The sequence below is a fragment of the Platichthys flesus genome, chromosome 2, assembly GCF_949316205.1.
Source record: "Platichthys flesus chromosome 2, fPlaFle2.1, whole genome shotgun sequence".
Classification (NCBI taxonomy): domain Eukaryota; kingdom Metazoa; phylum Chordata; class Actinopteri; order Pleuronectiformes; family Pleuronectidae; genus Platichthys; species Platichthys flesus.
In genome coordinates, this window is record NC_084946.1 from 12335528 (window position 1) to 12356168 (window position 20641).

A 20641-nucleotide genomic window follows, 5' to 3' on the forward strand; every position below is an offset into this window, starting at 1 on the left:
ACCAATCACAGCCTTGCGGGCTGAGTGAGCTTGCGGAGCTTTGCCGTAAATTTTAGAAAAGGGGGTCGACACCCGTCAGCACGTAAGGAGGGATACATAAGCACGTAAGGGACCCGGAAGGGCTCTTGCGCTTACGGGCCCGTGAAAACGCAGAAGCATGTTTCAGGCTTTATGAGGAATCAGGGGAGCACGGAAATATGTTATGATGTTTAAATCATTTATCTTATTCAGTTTATTTAAAGAATGTGCCCTAGAATAGGCTCATTAATATCAGCAATACTCCATACAAGTAGAAATAATAATAACAGTTGTAATAATAAGATTAATAATAATAATTATAACAGTTGTAATAATAAGATTAATAATAATAGAAGAAGAAGAAGAAGAAGAAGAAGAAGATTCACAACATTAGACTGTTATACACTTTTTTAATAATCAGATATTTTATCACTTTAAACCTGAAATATATAGCAGTTGACCGGAACAAGTATAGAGCCGTACCACCATAAAGGACATACATGTATAATCAGTTATCTGTACAAACTTTACAGTAAGACAAACAATATCGTGATTTTTTTAATTTAAAATTATAGCCTACATTTTAACTCAGTCAGCGAAAACAGGTGCAATCCAACTCTAAAATTATTTTTTTCATTAGTTTTTTACTTAACTTATGTTTCTTTCAAAATGCTTCTTTTTTTGTATTGTCTTACGTTGTGTTTAGAATGATGCCTTTTAATGTCTTATACGAGGCACTTTGATTGACCTTGCTGATGAAATATGCACAAGCTTTAAAAATAATATTGCCTCGCCTAAAAAAATGAAATTTAAGTGGATGAATTGTGTCACGTCCCAGTGAGGCACACGCTCTGAATCAGTTTGTCTAGATTTGACCTTAAGTCGTAGTTTCAGCAGAGGTTTATGTTTACAATTTTGAATGATAACTTGAATGATAAATGTGTTGGCTTTCAGAGCTATAGTCAAAGTTTAATCTCTCAATATTTACTTTAATGGAGGAAATCAGACTCCTGTATATTATAAGACATCAGTGTAAGTATCAGGCAAAGCTGACATTATATCAGGATGAATGTCAGAGCTGCTTGTGTTGAGTCTGTTGTCCTCTCACCACTGATCCATCTCCACTACGAGTTCCAATGGTTTTCAAGGCAGACTGTTTCAGAACTGGTCACGCGCCCTACGTAGAGTATGACGCAAATAAATGGGGACGAACAGATAGATGTCATTTCGCCTAAAACCATACATTCTGTGGTTTCTTGTAGGATAATGTTAAACTGTGATGTCTGTACACGAACCTTTAACATTGAAGTAGTGACTGAAGTCATCATTCACTAACCTCATCATTCCTTTCTAGCGCTGAGACTACAAGTGGAGTCTCTACTCTACTTCCGGACTACAAATCCAACCACGAGCCGGGCCGGAAGTGTTTCTCGCGTCCACGCTGTGTTGTGAAAGTTATTTAAAGGTCGACCGCCACACACACACCGAAATTACACAGCTGCACAGTTTGACTATGAAAAATGGCTTTTATTTTAAAAAGTAACGTTTCACTGCTGCGTTCAAGAACAACATGACTGAGAAGTGTGACAGGCACCAGGAGGGAACATGCACTGCTGCCCACGCTACCTCATCTTCTTTCAATACATTGGATCCAGATACAGGTATGATACCCTGCATGGTTAGTTACTACACGTTAACGGGCCTCCTTGTGAACATAATTAACTCTAGTTATTGTTTCTGCAGTGGTGCAGCGAAGGTGCCTCCACATCAGCTGTGGAAGAAAGGCATCCAGGACCATTTAGAGGTGAGGGTGGATGAAACGATGATACTGCCATAACCTGAAATACACCACGTTACTTGTTCTGTAAAGGTTATACAATATTATGACATCATTATGTGTTTATTATCTAATTGAGCTTTGCGTTAAAGTGGCTTCAGTAAACTGAGCAGGTTTTATACCATGTTATCATGTGATACCAGGATAATTATACATAACAGGTACATGTGCATGTATTCTGTTATAGTGCTTGGAGACAGGCCATCTATGATATTACACTTTATTTAAATAGCACCTTTGCAAACAAAATTACAATGTGCTTCACAAAAAAATTTGAAGAGAACATTTACATATAGCAGTTTGAAAAAAAAAAAACATTTATTATGGAAGATGGACACGTGCAGAATTCGGGCAAATAAGTGTCAGTTAATTAAAGTATACTCAGTACCTTTCACAACCTGGGACATCCTATTGGCCTAAGGGTTAAGTTGTTGACCACGAAACACAATGGTTCCAGTTCACATCTAGTGAGTGACCTTTGTTGTCACAAGGCATCATTCTTTTACACTTGTTTTTCCTGTTGGCTCTTTAATTTCTCTCTACATACTACCCCTCTTTTCTCTGTTGTGATATAACTGGTATATGTGTCCCCCCCCCCCCCGTCCCCCGTCCCCACAATTCTCTGTTTTTGAGAGCAGGATGCCATAAGGAAGCTGAGGCCCATCAACCCGGTGTCTCTGTGGATCTCCAGCAGGACAGACACAGGCGTCCACGCACTCTGTAACTCCGCCCACTTTGACCTCCAGCGCAGAGACAACAAGGCTCCTTTCACTGAGGACGTTCTTGTTGAGGCTCTGAATTTCCACCTCGGAACCGAACAAATCAGGTAAGAACAGACTTGCTCATGACAACAGGTGTTTATGTGTTTGGTTCTGTTTCTGAACACACCTATGCATTGATAGCTTACGGCTGGTCAACTCTTTATCCGATTATATGATATATTCCCTTTTCTCTGCAACTACAGCTTCACCAATATTACAAGCATGACGGTAGGTGAACCAATAATGAGGGCTCTGATTGGCTTCTCTCTGAAACCAAACAAGTGACTACTAAACTAATACGATGAACAAGTCCTTCATCACAGCTACTGAGCCACTCATACCATCCAACAACACATTTCTGAATATTTTATTGAAGTAAAGTCATAAGTTCAGACAGAGGTGTCAATAGAAAAGTCTGCATTATTTGCTCTCATCGAATTTGAAAAGGGATAGATGTCCCTAGTTATCTGGTTGTCATGGTTCTCAAACTGTTCTTATTTCTGAAAGCAGCTGTACTTTTGTAATGTTTTCACATTAAACTATTGAACCACAGTAATCAAACCAGGAGGAGGCGGTTCTGAACTAGTCCAACTGTGATACCAGGAGGAAATAAAGTATTGGTCATCAATACTAGAAAAGTGCTATTTAAATACACACATTTACATAAAGGAAAACATGAATTTGCACATTTATCCTCATGTTTATTCAACACTGCATGTACCGCACAAGGACATGCCTCCTGTCAAAAATCACGAACAACAGTAGATCTATGTGTCTCAGCCCAACATCTAGTCAAGCAGGAAACAGCATAGGTCTCAAGCAAAATGCAATAAGGTCACTTGTTGAGCCTTTTCAAATAGGGACATATTTGAATATTACAAATCCTGGTTCATAGTTTTTGTTTTAGCCTCCTATTATTTAAAACCAGACACCTTTGCTTATTCATAGTCACAGTCACTTCCTTACGACTTTGGCTGAGACTGCTAAATTTGTGAAAGTTAGAGGGAGGCTTTTCTGCATGAGAGAGGATCAGGAACAGAGTTTTAGGGATAGAGAGAATCAGTGTCGGTGTGAGAGAGGAAATAGAGGAGGGGAGTAAGGGAAGCTCCCAGCATCCCGCTAATCCCTAAACCTGAAGAGAGAAGGTTAGAAAGGATGATCCCTGCTATGCTTTTTGGTCTGTAGCATCCGTTCACACACACACACACACACACACACACACACATCTGGCAAAATGGAATTCATAATTATGTGAAACCTATAGAGTAATTTGAATGCAACATGAGGGAGTTTTTGTCTCAGCATCAATTAGGAATGCAGCTCGTAGCTTTGAACTGCCGCCTCCCAAGACAGAGACACAAAGCAAGATAACAAAATAAATGATTAATACAAATAAAACGTCTCATCTTACTTCTCTTTCCGTGAACATGAACCTCAATTAGCCTAAAATGAAAAGCCCTTTCCCCATAAGGGGAAACTGCTGAGTAGTAAAATGGAGCCACGCCAGACAAAGGCCCCGTTCTTCATTGTGGAAGGCCATGCTTTGTACTGCTTATGACACGTGCGTGTGTGTGCGTGTGCGTGTGCGTGTGCGTGTGCGTGTGCGTGTGCGTGTGTGTGTGTGTGTGTGTGTGTGTGTGTGTGTGTGTGTGTGTGTGTGTGTTTGTGTTTGTGTTTGTGTTTGTGTTTGTGTGTGTGTGTGTGTGTGTGTGTGTGTGTGTGTGTGTGTGTGTGTGTGTGTGTGTGTGTGTGTGTGTGTGTGTGTGTGTGTGTGTGTGTGTGTGTGTGTGTGTGTGTGTGTGTGTGTGTGTGTGTGTGTGTGTGTGTGTGTGTGTGTGTGTGTGTGTGTGTGTGTGTGTGTGTGTGTGTGTGTGTGTGTGTGTGTGTGTGTGTGTGTGTGTGTGTTGTTTGGGGGCCAGGCTGTCACTTCGCATTGGAGCCGGCGCTGGTGGCAGAGGCAAAGGTTTCCTCTGCCACGTGTCACACCCAATCTCCTCCTCTGGAAACGTAACCCAGTTTCTCTCACTGTGTACACCACACACATGCACAGACTGCACTTGCATGTGCACATACATATGATGATGTCTGATCTTAGATTTTTTTTTAACATTTAAGATTTGTTTTCTCTTGGCTTCCGCTCACATTCCAAAAAATAACAATTAAAATAATAAAATAAATAATATATTTCTTAGAGGTGTGAATGGGAGTTTTTTTTGTTTTATTCTGCACGTCAGAGGATGTCAGCTGAGTAGGCGGTCCGTCGTATGGTGGATGCATCTGTCTTCAAACAGCGAAAAAGATTGTGGTCAGAGGGATCGGATCTCACAACGCATTTGGGTACGTTCAACTTTGAGCTGACCACCTGTGATCAGATCTCTCAGGATGCACGTAAATAAAAGGTCTGAATGGGGTCAAGTTTCTTCTTTGGACTACTGCAGTGGTTAATATTAGTCAATCTCCTTTGGAGACTACACAGGACACAGGCTGTTTTGGTTGGTCGTGATGATTCTGCCCTCAGCCCCTGATGTAAGCTGTTCTTTCTTAGACCGGCAAAGTGTTGGTGCAAGAGTTTAAGCAGTTTTCTGGTCAAGAGTGTTTTTTTTTGGCTGTTAAATCACAAAGTACTAATACCAAGAACTGGTTCCATTTTTACAAACTATGCATTGGTCGGGCCTGAAGCAATGAGCAGAGCTGGAATCTTCTCACTATTACAACGCGACCAAAATAAATTTGTCAAACCATTTCTGTCAAAACCCTTTGTGAAAATGTGATTGCACAAAGTAGATCATAAAGAGTGATTCAAGTTCATCTGTCGAAAATCACAGTGACATTCCTCTGTCTGGAAATCACACAGACTCATTTATCAGGACACACATTGATTTAATCATGAGGAGGAAATCATCAGAGTGTATTACAGTTATTTTATGAACCATCTGTGTGTGTGTGTGTGTCTGTGTGTGTGTGTGTGTGTGTGCGCGTGCTTGTGCGTGCGTGTTTGTGTGTGTGTTCCTCCTGGAATCTCTTCAAACAGCCTCGGCCTCTCACTCGGCTGTGATGCTAACTGAGTGGACATAAGCCCTTTGGCTCTTCAGGGCTCTTGGCAGCACGTTGACAACGGCCGTGCTTTTGTGTAAGAAGATACAACATTGGCATTTTGGACAATAACTTCTGCACAGTGTTTCTTGCTGGCAGGACAAGATGTATCCACCACATTTCAAATCATTTACATCAGTGTCTCTGTTTTTTTGTGGCTTTTTATACCACACTACTAAATCAGCACACTTTTATGCCCGAGCATCAGCTGCATGTTGTATTAATGAATACTATAAATTAGAAATTTCCCTGCTCATTAAAGTTTCCAAGTTTAAAGTTGTATCGCGCCTGAATGGATTGTGGCTTTCACCCTAACTGTTCTTTTTTTTCTTACTCCTCTAGGATCACCCATGCCCACCGCGTGTCCGACAACTTCCATGCCCGCTTTCGTGCCGACTCTCGGACCTACGTCTACCGGCTCGCCCTGGGAATCTCCCACCGCTCCCTGCTTCCCCTCACAGATCACGATCTGTGCTGGACGCTCCGCAACACGTGAGTTATCCGACCCTCTCTTCGTCCGCAGCCGAAACACATAAACACAAACACAAACACACCAACAGACTTACCCTCAATAAGCTCATGCAAAGCCCTGCAGAAACAATGGCACATTTAAACACATGAATAATCCACACGTGCTGTGCCGGTACTGCAAATTAGGGCAAGTCAAACAGGGGGTTTTATGCGATTCAACAACCCTAAAAACACACAAAGAGAAAAGGAGGGAGAGCGGGATGAGGATGTACAGTTTATAAAGTGAGGGGAAGAGCCGGGGTGTCACAGCCTGGACAGTGCTCTATTAGCCGTGGTTGGACGAGAGGGAGCGTTCAGAGACATTTCAGAGAGCGACCGTCTGAGCGTTTGTCTTCTCTTCACTTTTTTGGGGGGAAAAGTAGGGCAAGATAAGCTGCGGGCTTATACACATGCAAAACAGCACCCACGCACATTACCCTGACTGTGTGGTTTTCTTTTCCACTCTCTCCTTCCCTCTCTCAACCTTTTCCTTTCCTCCCTCGTTTCTCTCTCTGGTGTCTCTACTTCGTTATCCCTCTCTCGCTCTCTCTCTCTCTCTCTCTCTCTCTCTCTCTCTCTCGTTTCCAGCATCCATCTCATCCCTCCAGCCCTGTCTGCCTCAGCAGCTTCTCTCTGTTCTCTCTGTTCTCTCTTTGATCAAGCGCTCCCTCCTTATCCTTCAAACTGCAAAGAATATTCATCCCCACTGTTTATTTTAAAGCTGAATTGAGTCCAGAAACCCTTTTTTTTAGAAGTGCATTATTCTGACTTTGAAACCGGCACAGTCTTGGTTAGCTGTGCCTAGCTCGTCTACCTGGGGTCCATGGTTAGGTGAGGGAAAGATCTTGTTCTGGTTAAATACAGAGAGAAGTTCACTGCGACTTTAAACACAATCTGCCCTATCTTACACTCAGCACAAGGTAAATGTCTTTGCTAGTTTCAGGTGGACTTTTCTCATCCATTGCTCATGTCCCCTACTCACTGCCTAGTGGGCCGTTGTGTAATTGTTCGTGGTGGACGCACATCTGGCTTTAAAGAGATGACATTTTCATTGATTCAGTTCTATGTTCTCCCTGTGTCAGTGTGGGCTTTCTCCAGGTACTTCTTCCTAAACAAATGCAGATTGGAGTTTAACTGGAGACTCTAAATTGAGCTTTGATGTGTATGGCCTGTATGGCTGTTCATTTCTTACAGTGCTCACATCTTCGTTCATGGCGTACTGATTTAAAATTGTTGATGTCAATTGATGAGTTACTCAGCACACTCATCTGTCTCTCTCTCTCTCTCTCTCTCTCTCTCTCTCTCTCTCTCTCTCTCACACACACATGCTCTTCTCCCTCATGTGCCTCACATATTGATGATAAATTATATTCAGAGGCAGGTCACTTTCAGGCCAAGTTGAATTATCACAACTCTGTTGTCCTCTGTTGTCGTTTCTCAACGTTCAATGAATCAACATCATTTCTCCACAAACATTTATTAAAGTAAAGTCTCTCCTCATTCTGCCTGCCAACAGGGAGCTGGATGTGGGAGCCATGCGCACCGCTGCTGCCCTGCTGGTTGGGACTCACAACTTCAACAGCTTCAGGGCGGTCAGCTCGGACATGCCTCATGTGAGCCCCGTCAAGACGCTGGATGTGGCCGACGTTCAGCCAGGAAGCTCTTTCTCACACACACACTTCCACAGGTAGGTTACATACTCAAGGACAGCACTGTCAATGTAGCTATTGTTAATTGTGTTGCAGCTTTGAAATAAATAATGGGAATTTTGTAGAATGCTTTATAGATTTAAAATTGTATTTGTTGTGATACTTTCATTTGCTTTCCTGCTGAGCTGCAATCAGCTGCAGGTCGGGTTACATTACAATAAATACAGGTACCAGGAGAAAACGGTTAAAACAGCCCGGACCAGTTCTGTTCAACACAAAATAGATCTGCTGACAAAAACCTCTGGAGCTCAATTTACACGTTGTCTAGCTGTTTTCACTTCTAGTCTTTTTGCTTAGCTTTCTTCTCAAATGGTATAAGCCCGAAAATATGGTGCAGAAGATGGTTTCAAACTATTCCTTTAAAAGACTTTATGTAGAGGTACATGACACATCGGCTTAAGACCGACCTGCTGTAACCTCAGTTTAACTGTATGTTTCTTGTGTCTCGTGCTGGTGAATCGATTTCCCTGCATCTACAGAGTGAAATCCAGAGGGATAGCGTGAAACATGAGTTAGAACAGGACCGTCTGCAGCCTCAGTGACCAGATAACTATTCAAATCAGGGGCAAAATAATGAATTAGTAAATATACATTTACATACATGATACATTTTCCACTCTTGAATCTTGTGTTACTCACTCTTGCGTCAGCTGCTGCTGAAGTAGTTGGTCGAACTTTTGAATCATTTACAGTCGCTCCACTCTGCCAGCTCTGCACGTTCGGCCCAGAATACATCTTCTGTTCAAGCTTCAGTCAGACGCACCGATGTGTTGGACGTTCTCAGGTGAATCACAGGTCAGAAAGATTCTCATCTAATCTCACCCTGTTCAGAACAGCTTGATCTTCATGGACTGATATTACACACAAGACTGCAAAATACGGGTTTTCACTATTAGAGTAGCGAGAGATGCATCATAGGAGAAGTAAACCAGACACATGTTAGAGCCCACAGGTAGAAGCTCTTTTGATAATTAATGTTCTATGTGGTTGCGGGGTGGTATAAAAAAAAAAATAAGATCCAATATTATATCCATAGCAGAGTTGGGGGAAGGGGGTGGGATTAAGACGGGGACCATGTGGGCTTAGTTTGTTAGATGACTCACCCCAGGGGGTCGCATGCCTGAAAATACGGCTCACGAGATGGACATGTGCCGCAGCTCTCAAACTAAAGGTCACACAGTCCCATAACCCCCGACACGACAATGTGGTGCATTAACAATCTGAGCTCCAGCCTTACAGATCCATAATGTGTTCTATAGAGTTCTGCACTTTAGTTTCCGTGCTCGGATTCTCACCATTTCTCTGCAGAGTTCCCATGAATGTCCAGATGTGGGCTAACGGTGGTCAGGTTCAGAGAAGGCGAGCGAGTCGAGCTGCGTGTTTACTTTTTCATGAGGTTCACTATTCTGAGTAAAAGGGATAAAACAGGAAGAAACGGAGCAGTGAATTATTGAGAAGCCAAAGATGAAACTAAATTTTTGATCCCAAAACAGGGAGCCGGGGGACTTCTCCGGTCTCTACTCAACACAGGGAAAAAAATGTATTTTAACCTGCAGAAATACTCATTGTCATTCATAAGTGAACAGCGCTCCATTTCAGAGATCTGTGGGATTCATACTGTGCATTCACGATAAATCAGTTTTATTATATGGGACCATTCAACAGAATCTCAGGGCAGTACAAGCCCGTTGTTGTAGATTTATTTCAGCCTACAGTGTTGACCTCTAGTCTTAGAGCAGCTTGCATGACTGAAGACACTTAGTGTTGCTGTTGTTATTTAATAAATGATTTAAAGAATCAAATATCGGATGTTTTGAAAATGTATTTTGTGTAGACAAAATTATGCAATAATGACTTAATCATTAATGATGTATGTGACTGTGTAGACAGGAGATGTGCCAATACAGAGATTAAAAGACTTTATGTCCTAGAGGTTGCTTTTAACTGACACATCCTGTTTCTGAGGATGAACGGTTGAGTGCAGATTCACAGAAATCCTTCTCACAGTCAGGCCCTGATCCAAAGGGACACCTCAGCAGCAGCAGCAGCTTGTGGCACAGCAGAGACACATCAATTTATACTCTTAATGTTAATACCACTTAATGAAGTCAGTGTCAGTTGTAGCTCTGCTGCTGCTGCCTCTTAAAAACTAACATGAAATTCAATATATAATTAGTTTTATTTGTCAGAACTTTGTTTTGTCTTTATTAATGCCTCAAAATAAAAAAAATTATAAACCAGGCAAGGCAAAATGATAAAAATCCAGTCATGTATTTAAAAAAAAATGGGGGGCACTCGAATGAAAGTCTATACAAAGTATTTGCTAATTTGATCTTTATTCATACTCTCACTCTCATCCTTATATCTGATGATGGTCTGATTCACTTTATTGTAATTCAGACCACACTCAAGCACACAGTAGAAGGAAATTACACTTGGTGTGACCTCTGAAATAAAGAGATTTAAGATTATTAGTCATTTAAGTATACTTTATACTGAAGGTCAGACAATCATGTGCGCGTGCGTGTGCGTGCGCGCTTGCGCGCGCGTTTGCATGTGTGTGTATGTGAACTATGTGTGTGAACTAAGTTAATAGAAGAATCCCAGGAGATAAGACGAGACACAGGCTGAGGCCTCTTCGAGGTCTTGGTGGAGGGAGACCAGATTGGTCTCAGATTTGTGGCTGTGATGTCATGTTGGCAGTTACACAAGCAGAAATAGCATGCATAAGCAGAGATAATATAAAGTGTGGTGTAATGGTATAATTTTCATTACAGAATCAGAAAAAGAAATGTAATAATAAGGATTAAATATGGATTAAAACAGGATACTGAAATAAGATGTAAACAGACTAACTGAGACCTATAGTACATACTGGATGAAATGTTCACATACTCGTTATAGATAAAAATAAGAAGAGCAGCTAAACTTAATTGAAAAATGTTGAGCTTTGTAAAAATCTTGTTTATAATATGCACAGAAAATGTTTCAGTCCTGTGTGTGTATTAAGATCACACTGCAGGGATGTGGGGCTAAAGGCTAACAAAAGGTGGTTCAGGGATTTGGATGAAATGGTCCCAGTATAATGTGTGTATATGGTGATACAGGATGACAATGACATGCTGTCACTGTGTAGTAGATCCAATAACATGATAATATTTTTAATTCGTTTTTTAGTGATAAATATTCCTGCAGTGCTATTACAATGGGAAGAAATGTTAGAGGAGACACCCATACAGCTGCATACGTGTGACTGTGCAACATGTGACCCAGCCTCAGCTAAACAGGTTGACCCTCACCAGAGTCCATGAGCTAACAGCCCCGCTGTATAAATCTGTCTGTGCACTCCTTACATGTCAACTGTAATCAGACGGCGAGCGCTGAGTCAAATTTGCATTTGACCCAATTCCTCCCAGTCTGCTCACTTCACTGCTGTGACTTAAACTGTGAAATAACAAACATCAGTTAAAAAAAAGGAAAAATGTAAGTGTCAAAGTGCAAGAGAAAAGCAATTCATATATTCTATGGCATTACGCATAATCCTGTTGGGCCTAAGCTGCAGTGGCGTATTTAGTAAGTGACATTTAAGGGAATCTTTGCACCAGGAGGGTCCCGGACTCTTTCTGTTATTTGTTATTGTTTTTATTTGTTTATTCGAACTACCAGGTCCACTAAAATAGATATTTTTAACATTCAAATTGTATTTTGTCACTTTTTTCTCCAAAGCCAGGTGTCATTCTGACCAATGCTCCTGCTGTAGAGACAATGGATTATTACCTCCACCAAGGAGGTTCGGTCCTCACCCGTCTGTTGTTGGTTGTTAGTTTGCTGGATCACACAAATCTACAGGACAGATTAGCACAAAACTTGATGGAAGGATGTGGTATGGGTCATTCAGGAGGCCGGATTCCAGGTGGTGATCGAGACACGTTGGCTTCACGTGTGGGTCACTGTCAAGTTGTCCATCTCTATATACTGTACAGTGTATGGTGTTTACATATCATCAAGTGCACACGTATCATTTGTGACATGTGTAACTGTTTGCTCTCTCTTACAGGAACATCCCACTCTGGGAGCTGACTTTCACAAGCAGATCTTTTCTCTACAGACAGGTTTGTTCACTTTAACTGTCTTTAAAATCTCTTCTATATTTCTGTTAACAAGGTGTGTGTGATTGTGTTGCCATCTGTTGGGGGTGCATGAAAATGATGGATTATGAATAATTAAGGAGTCCTTATTATTTAAGTTTCAGAGATTCCTACTGAGACGGTTATTCCCAGTATAAGTTTGAGTGGTTGCTCTGGCTCTGTGCTCCAGGTGCGGAGGATGACGGGGGCCCTGGTGGCTGTGGGCCAGGGGACGCTGTCAGTGCCCCAGCTGAAGGACATATTGGAGGCTCAGGACTCTTTAGCCTTCCCACAGGGTGTGACTGCCCCCGCTCACGGCCTCTTCCTCACCAGAGTGAACTACAGAGACGCAGGTGAGGAGGCTGGAAAACAATCCTCCAGAAAAATGAATTTAAATAGACAAAACGCCTACATCTCAAACGTCAATCTGTATCATTTAAATGTGACAAATAGAGCTGCCTGTATTTCAGCTCAGTGAGACTCTTAGACACAGTGGGTCTGATACAGTACAAACAGGAGGATATTTAAATATAACTGATAGAATGTAATTATGTTAATTCACAATTGCTCTTTTTCATTCTTGCATTGTAAGCTTCCAGTGTTTTATCAAACACACTAAAACATCTGGATGGCACTGCAGGTGCCAACTGTTTTTACTGAGCATGTTAATTTCAACATGGAATAACACAGAGAACAATCTAAAGCTCCACTCAGTTTGATTGATAGGGGAAATCTAAGACTTAATCTTACCTTATTTTACCCAAAGTTATTTTTTCTGCCTTTGTTTATTTATTTGCTTTACATATGATTTCATGTACTGTATTTTTTCCCTAAGGCTTTTACTTTGCTCTTGATTTGGCTATTTGTCTGATTTTACAGTTCATGTTTCCTTGCTGTCTTAGGCGTTTTGTTTATTCACTGTTCCCAGCTGTATTGTAAATGCAGTCCACTATGAGACCGGGCATTTTTTGACTCTTTCACCAATTTCCCAGGGAGAATTTCAGGGATTTTTATGATAAAATCAGGCATGTTTAGTGAACTGGAATTTGGCGTAGCTTGATTGAATTTCAGTTAGTGAGTGACATTCTGTTTGTTTTCTCTTCACCCCTTCACCACTCTAGATCTGCAGTTCTCCCAACAGACTTCAGATGAACCTCTTCCCTCCACTTGAAACTCAGAGGATTAATTCTACTTGAACAATTCATTCATGTCGATGTATTTCTATACTAATGCATGCAAAATAAAGATTTTATATTTCTACATATAGTTTTGTCTTTACCCATAAAACACATCAGCTTAACTTCTTGTCAGAAACCTCCAACCGGGGATTTAACAAATTGATTACCACACACACAATCATTAGACTAAAAACAGATGTACATCTATATGTTCTTTAATTCGACATATTAAGAAGACATAACTGTGTCCATGAATGCAGCTGTTACAGAATACCACACACCTTGAACCTATCATTGTCTACACATGGCCTTCAGGTTTAAACAGACTCAAGCCTGGCTAGGCAGTATTACTCCTGTGTGTGTGTGTGTGTGTAAATGCGCATGTATGAACTGGGTTTTGTAGGTTCTAACAATCATCAAACAAAGTACACATGTGGAGAAGAGTGTTAAGTTCAAAACTGCTTTGTGTGTCCATGGCTCTTATACAGTGGCATTACATTACACATCGACAAAGTGCACGCACACACTCACTGATAATGTATACATCCAAATGTCCAAATAAAACTGCATACACTGCTTCTTTACCCAGAAAGTCTTCACAGAGCATTCTGGTGGATTTTCAGCACACTCGCTTGCTTTGACTTTTGGCAGAATCTGCTCACTGAGTCGAGGGGTTTTCAGCAAGTTGTCCGTAAACAGTCCATTAGAAACCAGATCACCACCGGCAAGTCACCGGTGGGAGCCAGATGAGGTTTGCAGAAGGTTCAGACTGACCAATCACTGCCCTTAATGTTCCAGCACATCGATCAAACACACCAGACACCACACTGTTCTCCTTAATTTCCTTCAGTCACCCACTGATCCAAGGTTAACTGATTTTAAGCTCGCTGCATTTCTAAGTGCTGAGTCTGTTAAAATTGAGCCTCATGAGGAATGTTGTCGCACTTCTTAGAAGTGACAAACTGTCAATAATTCAGACACACTGTCTTAAATTTTTTATATGTACACAAGTACATGTTTGATACTCCTACGACCGTGTTGGAACAACACAGTGAATCTGATTGGCATAGGTCCTCTGATCCTCAAGTCAATTCAGCATTTGGTTTCAAAAAAGATAATCCTCACATCCTGAAGACGCCCATAATTCAATATATCATCAAAATTTCAAGTGTTAGTCAGAATATTAAGCCCGATGTCTTAGAATGTCAGTAACAAAATCATATGTATATATAATGCACTTGAGGAAGGCATTGCGCATTTTTGTTTAACTCACTATCCGTATTAACAGCACAGCCTGGATGAAGAATGTAGCTGTGCTCAAGTCAAACTGGAGAGACCCTGATTAAAAAGATTGAGGGACAGTGAATGACAAACGGTAACTGAACAAATCAGGCCTTGACGACCACGTCTGGAATTAAATTTGTTTTTTTTATGAGACAGATGAGGGAAAAAAGACGACTAATGATCAATGCTCAGCGGTGGAGCAGAGCCTGTTCTTTGATAATGGCCGTGATAGGTTTTTAAAATGACAAGAGAACACGTGACATTTGTAGTTGGCTGATGATCAATTACTGGTGAAAACACAAACACCTGAATGCGCATGACTTGGAGTTAGTTGTGTATCTTCGCTATGCAGCCTATTTTTGGCATTTGACTACACACCCTGTTGCTAAAGCGGAGGTTAATTCATGAATAATCTGTTTTATGTAAATACAGGTTTATAGTATTTGATAAGAACTATCACAGGTTGATAAGTTTGCATAGACCCTTTGAAACGCAACCATCACCATCTCAATAACATAATCTTGATATATCTACCACTTGGAGTAACATACCCAACTTCACCCTTTGTACTGATTTTAGTTGATATAACAAAGCACAATAGAAGCTGTAGGAGTTGAACATGATATTTTTACATTCAATTTTATTTTTGTTCTTTAAAAATCAAAGATAAACTTGTGGCACATGGAAATGGCTAATCGCCATTCTGGCGGTTTTGTGAATCTTTTTAATAGAAAAGCTTGTATCATGCCACCACTACAGCCAATAAGTGTTTTTTAATCCACGTGTGATCAGTCAAAGAGTAGAGTACTCTTGCAGCATCATTATAAACACAGCGATAAACTCAAAGACTTTATTCAAAGCAGTAAAAAGAGTGAAATGGGGTATGTTCCAGAGACGTACAAAACACTTGTCTGAGAGGAGACATATCCACGTGTAAACTTATGCTGCGTTTGTGGTTCTTCTCATTCCTCTGACAGCTAAAAATTAAAAGCATAAAACACTGTAGGAGTGCACAGTCCTTAGGAGAGCGGGGTTTGGGGGGTGGGTTGACGTCCTTCATGGGAGCGCACCCGTTTTCTTTAGCCGGCGATTCTCTCAATTTCATCCAGATCGTCTGTGTCTAGTTTCTCAATCTTCTTATCTGTGGAAGAAAGACATGGATGACGGATCGGAATATGGATGATCAGCAGCCTGACAAGAACCATCTCGCCAAAATAAATGAACAAATACATTTAAGACAAAGAATAAACTCAGGGTATTAATGTATCTATCATTTCTACAAGCGTATGAACACTCCACCACTGCATCATTGACCTATTGTTATGAGAAAGACAGGTTTGTGTAGCTAATGTCCAACTTACTGAAGTGCTCCTGGATCCTTTGGAGGATGTTCATGCTCATCTTGCTGTCCACCATGTTGATTGCCAGCCCGCGTTTGCCAAATCGACCCGTGCGGCCAATCCTGTGCAGGTAGGTCTCGTTGTCTGGGTTCCCGTCCTTGTCCACTGGTAAGTCAAAGTTGATCACCACAGAAACCTGCTCCACATCAATGCCTGAAAATAAGGGAAGCGGGCCGAAGGATTTTTAAACAATATTGTCATTAACAGTTCAGTTATTTTCAATACAGGGATTTTCCACTAATGGCAAAAACAGATGTGGCTCAACTCTCCATCTTTGCTTAAAGTACATGAAGTCCACAACCAGGTGGACACAGTGCCTCAAGCATATGCTGACACCACATGCGTTTTAATATCACAAGTAAACACGACATCATCTGGGGAAATATTCAATTTAAAAGTTGGCTAGAATTCCAGGCAAACAATCCATTACTGGAATAAAAGGTAAAGCTTTGCAAAATAATCCCTATGAGGGCAAACCATTGGAACACACACAGTTCCATGGTTTTTACTGTACTCACTCTCCAATCAGTTGGCCACAGATAATATACAAATAACAGTCAAATAAAGGTCATGTTCACGTCATGTTTCTTCTAGCCATTCCCACATGGTCCTTACCTCGAGCACAAACGTTTGTCGTAACCAGGACCTTCTCCTTGCCCTCCCTGAAGCGATCAATGACAGCAGCCCTCTGCTCAACCTGCATTTCCCCGCTGAGCAGCGCCACCTGGTGTCCTTCTCTAGACAGCTCACCTGCCAGCCAGCCTGCAGTCTTCCTCGTCTGAATAACACAGAGTAGAGTTTGTTGGTTATACACAGCCAACTAGGTGCATGTGTAGCAAAGGACCAAACGTAAAAAAAATATCTTGGCAGTAGCAGTGGATATAAAGAAAGAGAAAGAAAGCAAGTGTGTTTCTGTAAAACTGAGAAAAAGCAGAAATAACAAAATGGTTGTGATATTCTCTTTGTCCATCATGATCCACTATGTTCATCATTGAGTCCAAGTGAGGATTTGCCGCCAAAACAATATCGTGTTCAAGAGAATGGAACAGACGGATGGATTAACCAGAAAACATGATGCCTGTGGCCTCAGCTCTTACAAGCATGGAGGTACAACAACACCGCACTTACAATACGACTAGAGGAAACACAATCGTTCTCCGTGGTCGACTGGAATAAAACACCCGGGTCAAACTTCCCTGTTAACTCACATGGCAGAAGATCATGGCCTGGGCGATAGTGATGGCTCCGTAGATGTTACAGAGGGCATGGAACTTCTCTTCTTTGCAGTTGCACAGCACATAGTACTGTTTGATGGTGTCCAGCGTCTCCTCGTCTCTCTTCAGTTTGATGACGTTGGGGTCAGGCACAATGCGCTGGGCGAAATTCCACACCGTTTCTTCAAATGTGGCCGAAAACAGCAACATTTGGCAGTTTTTAGGCAGCATCCTATGTGGCAGGGAAGAGAGGAGACCACCAATCAGGAGCTGTAGATCGGGATGCTTGAAAAATGTTACTTAACAGGTTGAATATAAATATAACAGTTGATAGAGTAGGACCACATTCATCATGGTTTCATGACACTGTACAAAGGAGTGTGCGCTTTTTCTAGCTTTTAACAGTTGAATAATTTAATTTAAATTCTGTTTATTTCAACTGACCTCTGTATGCGGATGCTCTGGTCCTGGTGACCCTGGGTGGCGATCATGACGTCAGCCTCGTCCAGCACAAACACCATGATCTTTTTGGGGTCTATAAACTTGAACTTACTGCACCAGTCCAGCATCGTACCCGGTGTGCCAATAACTATCTGTTCCTGCAACTTCATGCCACGTTGCACTGCAAAATTCACAAGAAACAAGAGAATTACTAAGAGACCAAGATATCTCTCAGGGGCAGGGATGCATGTTTTCATCAAAAGGAACCGTTACATCCTTGCGAACAGGGATTGTAAAAAGAAACAAAGCCTTACATTTATTTCCCCTGATGGCGTAGACTACTTTGACCTCAGGATAGTGTTTGCCCATCTGCTCGATCACCTTACCAGTCTGAAGTGCCAGTTCATAGGTGGGTGACACACACAGGCACTGATAGGGACAAAATTTAAGAATTAATGCTTGTTTATTTCAATTGATCAACATGTCATTGGCATTAACTAATAGGGGTGGAAGAGAGAATTAAATCAATAGAAATGGGGCGTGAAAAGCATATACATCGAAATGTTCAGTCATATTTATAAATCAAAAAACATGAGATTACAAGTTGAGTCTTTCTAAAACAGTGAGAGAAGTGAGTACTAACCTGGGGATATCTGTTGTTGGGGTCGACGTGGCTGAGCATGGCCAGGACAAAGGCAGCGGTTTTCCCTGTTCCCGACTGCGACTGGGCAATGAGATTCTGTGGACTGGAGGAAATAAGGGAATAGATTACAGTGGTGACATTGATTTTGGCCTTATCATCTTTCTTGACATAAAAGCAATGATATTTCAAATATTTTTAAAGTTATACCCAAAGTACGCAGTGTGAGTATGAAATCACGTATGACTTTGATGGGGTACTCACGGTTCAGCCAGCATCATAGGTAAGGCAGTTTCCTGGATTTTAGATGGCCGATTGAAGCCCATGCCGTACACGCCCTGGAGCAGCTGAGGTTTGCTACACACGAAAAAAAAACAAATCGTCAGCAGAGTTTTGGTACACACATTTAGGGGAAGGGTGTGAACACTACACAACCCTTAATAACTACACACAGCTGTCAAAAATACAAAGCACAATAGCTGACAAACTAATAATGATGTGTGCAGTGCCCGTTCTAAACCTGTCAATGCTCTTGTTGCAGCTTTCTTAGTTGTAAAAAATTGTAAAGGTGACCTGCAGTGATTCACCTGCTGCCAATAAACACCACCTGCAGGACTCCGAACACTGACGTCATCGTGATCAACTACTCCACTTGCGTTGATAAGCCCCACCCACCGCTGCTAAAGAGCTCTGGTCGTCTTTTTAATCAAAGCTTATTAATATTGAACGCATCACTTGTCTAAGTTGCACCAAATTTGACACTGCATTTCCTTGGTGCTTCAAAACTACACATGTCAAAAGTGGAGCTGTGAAGATGAATCATCTTTAGATTTGCAAGCGGCAGTCAGACAGACATCTGGAATTATTGGTGACTAGTTAAAAACCACAGCGACTCAATAATATTGATTAGAAAAATAGAAGACATGCTTACAGTCGTAACTCCTCAAAAGACTTGACAGAGTAGAGTGGAGAGTTTGGATCCTTCTGAAGAACTTCCACTGTGTTCGTGTTGTTGACTAGATTACTCCTGATCAGCTTGTTGAGCAACGATTGTGCTGCTTTGTCGTCTGAAAGAGAAAAGTTACAATAGCTGTCACGACTCTAGAGAGCGTCTTCATTTGAGACACTGTAGGGGGGGGGGGGGGGGTCATACAGAGGAATATATATGATCGTAATAAATTACCTTTTGCATCCTCGTCCTCTGTCGACTTGGTCTCGACTTCACCTTCTGACTTCGCAGCTGCGGGGCTCGACTCTGTTAAGTGTGCTGCGGGGCTCGGCTCTGTGAAGTGTGCTGCGGTGCCTGCAATGTTTACAAACTTGTATTTAGACTTGAATCGGTGTATGGGACAAGCACGTATCTCACCATTGAGTCTCACACGTATTGCAGCTATATGCACTCACCATTCTCTTCTGGTTTCTCTTTAATATGGAGGTTACTGATCTGAAAGGAGGAACATCAGAAAGTTTGGTCTAAGGCTGTGTCTCTGGTGGTAAACATTGAGACGTCAACGCGTTCAGCTGAGCCTCTCGCGTCAGATGCTTGCTAGCCAGATACGTGCTAACGCTAGTAACACGGCAGCACGCAGCATATCGGATCTAGCTAACTTGTTTTAGCGTTGTAGCCGAACCGGGACCAACCGGTAGTTTCGTTTTTAATCACATAAACAAAAACACGACGCGAGCTGCCGCGGGTCCCCGTCTATTCACTGGGAGTGTTTGAGTTACACTTTTTCAAACGCGAAATGTAAAGTTCAGCGATAGGGTTTCGTCAACATGGTGTGAGAACAGGCCAGTGCATCCTCTGAGCAGCTAACAACACGCTAGCTTGGGTTGCGTAAGTTGGGATTTACCGATTCCGCCGCGGCTTCTTGTTCGTCCACCGCTTGAGCCCAGGAGTCCGTAGCCATCGTGGGTCAGTTGCTTCTTTCTACTGCACTCGGGATAATTCAACAATAAAAGCGTACACGGACTGCGGAGTCGGTAATGTGAAAGTAACTGTGGTCCACAATGGCGTGCCGACACCGATTCTACATGTGCAACCACTCACTTGTCCGGGGGGAAAGGCCAAGTGATACTAGTTCCCAGTGCCGTGAAAGTTCCCACCTGGAACAAAAAGTACAACCGGGTGTTTCATTTCAAATTTGAACGAATCAGTTGCATTTAATATAATTTAAACACACTAATTTGATTCCAATTATTTTTCTAGATTCTGTCAGATTGCTGGTTGAATATTAAGAAACAATACTCGGCTGGACCTCTCTGTGAATTATCACACATTTGTGACTGTACCCCTCAAAATGTTGAAATGGTTTTCCCTTTGGTGGGACATGCACTTGAATTCTGACACTGATGAGTTCTCATTCACTGAAAATGACAGTGAGAAGAGATGAAGCAGCATGTCCCAGGCCAAGACTCTGTTTCAGATG

General features: G+C 41.8%; 2 protein-coding genes across 2 annotated transcripts; one reads left to right on the forward strand and one right to left on the reverse strand.

The window, feature by feature from the left end:
- Nucleotides 1-1440: 1440 nt before the first annotated feature.
- On the forward strand, nt 1441-13315 carry pusl1 (pseudouridine synthase like 1). Its single transcript, XM_062398274.1, has 8 exons — nt 1441-1679; nt 1762-1822; nt 2494-2681; nt 6052-6201; nt 7736-7906; nt 11986-12040; nt 12246-12408; nt 13177-13315. The coding sequence occupies exons 1-8, from the start codon at nt 1624-1626 to the stop codon at nt 13224-13226; spliced, it is 894 nt and encodes a 297-aa protein (XP_062254258.1). The 5' UTR covers nt 1441-1623; the 3' UTR covers nt 13227-13315.
- A 117-nt stretch (nt 13316-13432) lies between these two features.
- ddx19b (DEAD-box helicase 19b) lies at nt 13433-20271 on the reverse strand. The gene is made up of 12 exons (XM_062398273.1): nt 20066-20271; nt 19617-19656; nt 19396-19515; nt 19144-19279; nt 18477-18569; nt 18216-18318; nt 17887-18001; nt 17576-17753; nt 17126-17363; nt 16533-16695; nt 15879-16070; nt 13433-15658 (listed from the first exon to the last, which is right to left on the reverse strand). The coding sequence occupies exons 1-12, from the start codon at nt 20120-20122 to the stop codon at nt 15597-15599; spliced, it is 1497 nt and encodes a 498-aa protein (XP_062254257.1). The 5' UTR covers nt 20123-20271; the 3' UTR covers nt 13433-15596.
- Nucleotides 20272-20641: the final 370 nt, after the last annotated feature.

Bases quoted from the DNA above. Each gene is read 5' to 3' on its own strand.
- pusl1 (XM_062398274.1), top strand. From the start codon at position 1,624: ATGCACTGCTGCCCACGCTACCTCATCTTCTTTCAATACATTGGATCC. The intron at 2,682-6,051 runs GTAAGAACAGAC...TTACTCCTCTAG, and splicing joins CTCGGAACCGAACAAATCAG to GATCACCCATGCCCACCGCG. The intron at 6,202-7,735 runs GTGAGTTATCCG...GCCTGCCAACAG, and splicing joins TGCTGGACGCTCCGCAACAC to GGAGCTGGATGTGGGAGCCA.
- ddx19b (XM_062398273.1), bottom strand. From the start codon at position 20,122: ATGGCTACGGACTCCTGGGCTCAAGCGGTGGACGAACAAGAAGCCGCG. The intron at 19,280-19,395 runs GTAATTTATTAC...TTTCTCTTTCAG, and splicing joins AGAGGACGAGGATGCAAAAG to ACGACAAAGCAGCACAATCG. The intron at 16,071-16,532 runs GTAAGGACCATG...CCTTATTTTCAG, and splicing joins GACAAACGTTTGTGCTCGAG to GCATTGATGTGGAGCAGGTT.